This window comes from Berghia stephanieae, chromosome 5 (genome assembly GCF_034508935.2).
Source record: "Berghia stephanieae isolate SIO BIC M18660-M18661 chromosome 5, UCSD_Bste_1.3, whole genome shotgun sequence".
Taxonomy (NCBI): Eukaryota; Metazoa; Mollusca; class Gastropoda; order Nudibranchia; family Aeolidiidae; genus Berghia; species Berghia stephanieae.
In genome coordinates, this window is record NC_088364.1 from 32,172,568 (window position 1) to 32,180,251 (window position 7,684).

At 32.2% G+C, this 7,684-nt stretch overlaps 1 protein-coding gene across 8 annotated transcripts in view; it reads left to right on the top strand.

Annotated features, from left to right (window-relative positions):
• LOC144972762 (coiled-coil domain-containing protein 154-like) overlaps positions 1 to 7,684 on the top strand; it is a 105,159-nt gene that overhangs the window by 34,447 nt on the left and 63,028 nt on the right. For all 8 annotated transcript variants that reach the window (XM_078914370.1, XM_078914369.1, XM_078914373.1 and 5 more), the window contains exons 4-8: positions 929 to 1,121; positions 1,814 to 1,896; positions 3,715 to 3,810; positions 5,899 to 6,124; positions 6,542 to 6,670. In XM_078914370.1, the coding sequence (XP_078770496.1) occupies positions 929 to 1,121; positions 1,814 to 1,896; positions 3,715 to 3,810; positions 5,899 to 6,124; positions 6,542 to 6,670 (727 nt within the window). The remainder of the gene's footprint in view (positions 1 to 928; positions 1,122 to 1,813; positions 1,897 to 3,714; positions 3,811 to 5,898; positions 6,125 to 6,541; positions 6,671 to 7,684) is intronic.

Consider the following 7,684-nt stretch of genomic DNA (forward strand, 5'->3'; position numbering starts at 1 on the left):
CCGTCCTCAGGTGTAAAATGAGCACCTGGTTGTTAACAGCGTAGTCTCTATCAGAGAAAAAAAATAATATCGCCTAATAGGCGTCATGTCTTGTCCTCCATGTTAAGTGTTGATGTTGATTACGGACCCCTTGTACAACGCTTTGAGCACGTTAGTGGAGATTGCTCTTTATAAATGCTCAAATTCTATTGTTTTTTTTCTGTTGTTTTTTTTTTATGCGAGATATTTTTTTTTAAACATTTGATTTTGGAAAATTATCAACGTCACCGGATCACATATTGAACGGCTCATATTTAGTTGAGACCTTCACAGAGACCTTCACATTAACAGAGGATAGCAGTAATGTGTGGGTTTAAAAAAAAAAAACCGTTTGCGTAATTTCCTCGAAAATGAAAATATTTCATCAATAAATAATAGTATCCATATGATTAGACATTTACAGTGCAATGTCAAGGATCAAGAACTTGTTTTATTCTAATTTGTGTAGCATTTTAAGGATATTTTAGCGTTGTCTCTACTCTGATACTGATAATCTTTGCCCCACAGTTATTTTCCAACGATGCAAGAATTAGGACCAAAGTACTTCAAAAATTAAAATAAAAAAATATGCAAAAACTCTCTTCTTCACGAAAAAAGGCTCTTTTGGGGACTGACGAGAACGTTTATGACGTGCCAATGACGGCAGCATGACTATTACATTCCAAACTCATTGCAACAAAAGAATTGATTAAAATTATTAAAAAAAAGAAAGGTATTTATTCTCTTGTTCAGTTTATTTCTACAAGAGTGCATTGTAGAGATTATTTAAGAATCAGCTATTTTTTGTTATCTAATTCCACACCTATAGTTTTGATAATTTCTTTGTCCTATTTCAAGTTATGCAAAGTAAAGCTGTATGACACTTTTTTTTTGTTTTTATTTTCCAAAGGATCCAAGAATTATCTCTTCTTCTGAACGAGATTAGAGATAGCCGAGATCAATTGGAGAAGCAGGCGTACTCAATGTCTGAGGAAATTCGTTCTCTTAGGACCAAAGTAGATGGACAGGGCTTGGAGCTAAACACAACTATTGGGGAACTCAAGATGAAATCAAGGCGTCTTGAGGAAGAGAACAAAATACAGGTTGGCATGAGTTTTAGGAGATGTTACAAAAAGAAAAGAAAAAAATATGTATAAAAATTTAAAAACCACAACAACAACAAAAACATACACAAAACAAAACAAGAATAATACGATAAATTAATAGATAATTTATATTTTGAAGTGTTAGACTCCTCAAGATGTTATGAAATCAAATGATAAATATTTTAATGATAAATTTTATGTACATTTTTCAAGGTATGTAGAAATTAGAGAAACTGAAAAAGTATCTCATTTTTAGCAAATAGGTGGGATTTGTTGAGCGAAAGATTTTTATTAAAAATTCAAGAGAAATAATAGCAGAAGAAGAACGTTCTTTTTTTAGGGCCAGTGGGATTTAAGGGGCCTGGATAAGGACATGAATGAGCCGCTGATTTGGATCTATCACTTGTCAATGACACATCTGATTGCCCTTATGAATATCTGTCTTTTACTGTTTCTTTTGTCATAAGCATTCAAGGAGAGACATACGGTCTTCAGTTCATGTCATGATCAAAAATATGAAATATCTTTGAAAAAGATCAACTTTGCATCTTGTTCCTATTAAAATCTTTAAAAACAGAAAGAACTCTTGTTAAATAAGAGAATATCTCACTTAAAGATTGCGTGTTAAACTAATATGTATATCACATAGATGCTTTTTATCAAATATAATTCGATCCTTTATTTTTCAGCTTGATGCTCTCAGAAAGCAAGGCGACATGTACAGTACGACAGAAACAAGCACAATTCAATTAAGGGGACAAGTTGAAAATAGGTATAATATACGATGGCTACTAATTACTTGATTTTAATATCAAATCAACATGCAGATGGGTGAGTTGTCTGCTTCAATCGTTGAACGTATTGAGCAAAAAAAAATATGTAAGGATTATAACAACAACAAAAATACGTAACAAGAAATGGATCGGAGTGAAAGAAAAATAAAAAAAGGCAAAATAATTGATAATAATTTTGTTGTGTTAGATTCAAATTAGAATTTATTTTGTCTAATACTTTTACATTCCCCAGACAGCTTAATAAACAAAGGCAGGCGAATATACAAGTACCGTTTTGTTATAACTTTTTTTATTTTTCAATAGCACATACAAAAATAATTCATGAAAAGAAAGCATAGAATCTCAGCTATGTATCGTACCATTTATGTTTTCACATAATGACCATCATGAGCAATACAGAGCTACCAACGCCTAACTATTTGGCGCATGCCGTAACGAAGAATCCCGGTGATTTTGTTCGGAACCATTGACGAACACCTGCCATTACCTCCAAATCACTGCTGTAACGGTTTCTTTTCAAATACTTCTTAAGCTGGGGGAACAATAAATAGATGGGTCAGGATCTGGGCTAATTGCAGGGCTAGGGAGCTGTACGGTCGGAAGTTTGAACCGAGTTTGACGAGGAGTGTGTGGTTTCGCATTGTCATGCTGCAATATCGAATCTCTACTACCTCGAACCCTGCGAATCTATTTTTGAGGGCTCGTGGCGTTGAAACATATTGTTCAGAGTTCACTATTTGCCCTTGTTCAAGAAATTCCATATGAGCTATGCCTTCCATGTCTCAGAAAATGGTAAACAAGAACTTTCCCATAGAGACAGTGACTTTGAATTTCCTTGAGCTTGGAGTGGAGAAGATTTATGCCTGAACTCCAATGACTTTAATTTGGACTCCAATGACTTTAATTTGGTTTCCGGGTCGTAATGGTGGACCCAAGGTTTATCACCAGTCACAATTTCCTGAAGAAAAGTCTCTCCATCCTTGTCATATCATTTCAAATGTTGGGTACAAATGCCTCTTCTCTGCGCTTTTGTTTCTGAAGTTAGTTGTCTTGGGACCCATTTTCTCAACACCACATGGATTAGTTGTTGCACATTAGTGTTGAAGTATGGTTTGAGAGTACGTGTGTAAAGTTTCATGATTGTACCTAAACATATTTTGATATGTGAGCAAATGGTACTCGTATACCAGCCCACCTCGTATATCGACTGCTTCATCGTTTGATAAAACAGCATTTCTCTGATTTGTAGGCATCAGTGTCTGTCTCGTAATAGAGTAGAGTCATGGTAAGAATGTTACAATTATCTCAAAATGTTTATCATTGGCATTGTGTTCTTGACTAAGGCACTTTGCAAACATTCGCCACTCATTGTGAATGGGTACCTGGCTATTGGCGGGAACGGAAATTATAAGGGAGCCGTAGTTCGTAATGTAAGGCCGTCAGGTTACGACATGTACTGTATAAGACGTCATTTCGGTAATCATGTGGAAAGATGAAGCTTTATTAATCGTGCTGAGCATGATAAATCTGTTACAATACATTGTAATTGTTCATATTTATTTATTTCCCTTTTTCGAAATCTGTCTTTCTTTATTCATTTAAAAAGCCATTCAATGATCACAGAAGTTCAAAATTTCCATTTATCAGTACCTTAACCACAACACTTCCAGCCAGCCCAGAATCGACATGAAACATGAAATAAACGCTTTTGCATTCTTTTTAGAAGAAAGGGGAACTTATACAAATTGTATAACATTTATTTTATAGATGTTTTTTTTTTTCGTTTGTTCTTTCAGGTTATCTGAACTGAGAGATGTAATTATGGAACTTAGAACAAGACAAGACCAGGAGGCAAACGACAGACGGACTCTGGAGAATAGTTTATCATCTAAGTAAGGAATGAAGAAAATAAAACGATTATTTTGTGCTTTATTAATCGTGGCATACCACGTCAGTACGATATTATTAGGTCGGGATTAACAAGACGCGGAAAACAGAATATTTAGATTTAGAGGTATGAAATATAAGTGAGATGAATATAAGTGAAAATAAGTGGTTACCAATTTTGTCAATTATTGTCCTTTAGAGCCATGAGGCCCTTGGAGTCGAAGTTTATCCCGGTTTCTATAGCATGAAACGGACAATAGCAATTGCTTGCTATCTTTGGGATCACAAAGTACTCTCCGCCAGATCTAAAAGATCCAGCTACCCAATCACTGTTGGGTGAACAGGGGAAGGGGTGTGTGTGTGTGGGGGGGGGGGGGGGAGACGAAAAAATCTCGACTGCACCCGAGATCGATCTCGGTCCCTTTGCTTGTGAAGCAAGTGCTCTACCAACTGAACTATCGTTAATTTTAAAAAGGTAAAATGGTGTAATTTTAGTAATTTTAGCTTTGCTTTCAATTCTCGATATTGATTTTATCTCAACATAATAGCGCTTTGAGACAACCCCCCCCCTCCCCCCCCCCCCTTTTTAAAATAAATCAGAATGTCTCGATTTGGAATTAACTTTAGACCTCTTGATCAAACTGGTCAAACTTGCAACTAGATATTACACCACAAAGGCTATTTGGTGGTTGGGATGATTAAATGCTCTTAGTTCTACAAATATCACCTATTATTATTATTATTATTATTATTATTATTATTATTATTATTATTATTATTATTATTATAATGATGATGATGATGATGAAGATGATAATAATAATAATAATAATAATAATAATAATAATAATAATAATAATAATAATAATAATAATAATAATAAAATAATAATAATATTATTATTATTATTATTATTATTATTATTATTATTATTTTTATTATTACAATTATTGTTGTTACTATATATTGTTATTATTATTATTATTATTATTATTATTATATTATTATTATTATTATTATTATTATTATTATTATTATTATTATTATTATTATTATTATTATTATTATTATTTTTATTATTACAATTATTGTTGTTACTATATATTGTTATTATTATTATTATTATTATTATTATATTATTATTATTATTATTATTATTATTATTATTATTATTATTATTATTATTATTATTGTTATTATTATTATTATTATTATTATTATTATTATTATTATTATTATAAACTGTTCACAAGAGTTCATGTTTCCATTGTGAATTCTTTCCTGCTCTCATCAAACATACATTGAATGTTACAGACATTGTATAGACATTGCTTTGTGCTTTTTGGATTTTAATTAGTAAGCAAAAATGATAATGTAGAAACAAAAGCGTATTGAACCATTGGCACCGTACCTCATCATGTAAAAGTCAAGCAATGTCGAACTTGGTCACTGGCCAGATGGATAGCAATTTTTGTAAAACTCTGGGCATTATACTGGTCATACTTGCTTAAGACAATTTACAAACACTACCTTACTTTACTCGGCCATAAATGAGTGCCTGGCTATAGGTAGTGATGGATGTATTAAGAATGATAGTACAAATAGGATAACAAGAAGAAGAGAACATTGTGTTTCTTTCTATAACAATCTGGGAGAATAAATGAATCAGCGTTATGAGGCGCATTTAATGTGATATAAACCATCCTTACTTATTTTATAAATGTGCCTATTTATTTATATTAGTAATTTTATTCAGTGGAATCATGTAATTGGAACTTATTTTTACTGAAAATGCTGATTAAATGGAATTTTGTTGTTGCGGCTTTTCCTTTTCCAAATAATGTCTTCCGGTTAATCGGTTATTTGTAACGGCAATTAATTGGAACAATCTCTGAGTAACGGTGCTATTATTCTAAAATAAACTATCTAAAACTAAGAAAATAAGTGAGCTTTTATATTGCGCAACAACCACTAAATGTGCTCAAAGGGCTTTACAAGGGGTGCAAAGCCAACAACATGTGGGATGAGGCATGACGCATGTGAGGCGCTATAATTACAACGCATCAGCTTGGACCTTATTGCTAATGTTTCAGATTAAACGTAGTCCAACAAGGGTTGGCGGACCAAAACCGTAAGAGGGAAGAAGCCATGCACGCCATGGATATGATCCAGAGGGAGAAAGAACACAATGCAGAGAATGACAAACTCAAACTCCAGGGACGCATGACGGAGACGATGGAAGAGGTCAACAGGCGGCTCCTTACCAAAGAAATCAAACTGAGAGAAGAATTACAAGAGAAGTTCACCCAACTTGAACGGGTAAGTCATTGTATTTGTTTGTGTAATCCTTAATAATGGGGATTCTTATCAGGTATCGTAATGCCTTACTGTTTTCCACCAAGAGAGCAGTAACAACGATGCGGCTAATCATTATCGTCATTGACATCACCATCATCATCATCATCATCATCATCATCATCATCATCATCATCATCGTCATCGTCATCATCATCATCATCATCATCATCATCATCATCATCATCATCATCATCATATTTCATCAGTTTTTCAAGACTCTTACAAGCATAGATTTCATCTGATTAGTTATCATTTTTCAACAGACCGTTTAGTTCTAATTCATTTTCCCCAAATTATTATCTCGATTATTTCCCTTTAGTGAAGCTGAATTAATAATAATATTAAAAATCTTCATGGAATATATGATTCTACTTTCAGACTATCCAAAGTGAACAGCAAGTCAGATTAAAATACGAGGCAGCTGTACGAGAAGAAAACGACAAACGGTGGATGCAGATGAAAAAACTGGGTGGCGAGGAAATGGTTACTGTCAAGGAAATGTTCCAAGTACGATTTTTTTTCTTCTATTTTTCTTTATTGCCCCCCGATGAAGTTGTTGCGCTAAACTGTATCTGGTGTATGAAACGTATTGCTGTCTCCAGACCTATAATAAACCCATACAGACTGGGTTGAAGTTTGGTTGGTGAGGTCACTTGATATTTTTTTGCCAAAAATAATCCACCTGGATAATATATTGAAATAATAGAATACATTAGCCTAAGTTGAAGAAATTATCTACAAAAAGTAAGCTCCATTCGAGTAATAATTGGTTTGTTGTTGATTTGAATTTTTGACCCTTTTTGTTGAAGATATCAGAACCTAAAATAATGTTTAGAATCACTATTTTAGCTGTATTCTAAATATTGTAATTTATAAATAATCGTATATGATTGTGTTTGGGCTTTTGTTTTTGGTGGAAGTAAAATATAATTTATATATGTTTTTATTTTATTTCTCTATTGTACATAGTGATTTTCTTCTGCATTGAATTAGCAATAGACTCTTTCTCAGCTTCTTGGGGTTTGAGGTTTTATCTGGTATTAAACTGATTCATGTCTTTACCTCATTAGCATTTACTATATATAACGAATAATATAAATTAATTAAATATTATCTGTGATAAACGTACAGCATTTTAATCTATCTCCAATAATTGATACAGATGGTTTACGCGTTTTTAAAATATTTCTCTGTAATGAAGATAAATCTAGAATGTACTAGAATGGAATGTATATAAGTCAAATCACTTTTTAAAAAAACCGTACTTCGTACACTTTATAATTGTTATGATTTAAAAAAAAAATTCATTCTCATTAAAAAAACAAACTGTTTTTTTTTTCTCATTTTTTAAATGAATTATGTTTTGTACCTTCGTTTACAATGGTGAACTGCATTAATTCAACATTGATTTTAGTTTGCAATAACACACACACACATACACACACATACATATTTAATATATATATATATATATTATATATATATATATATATATATATATATATATATGTTAATTATATA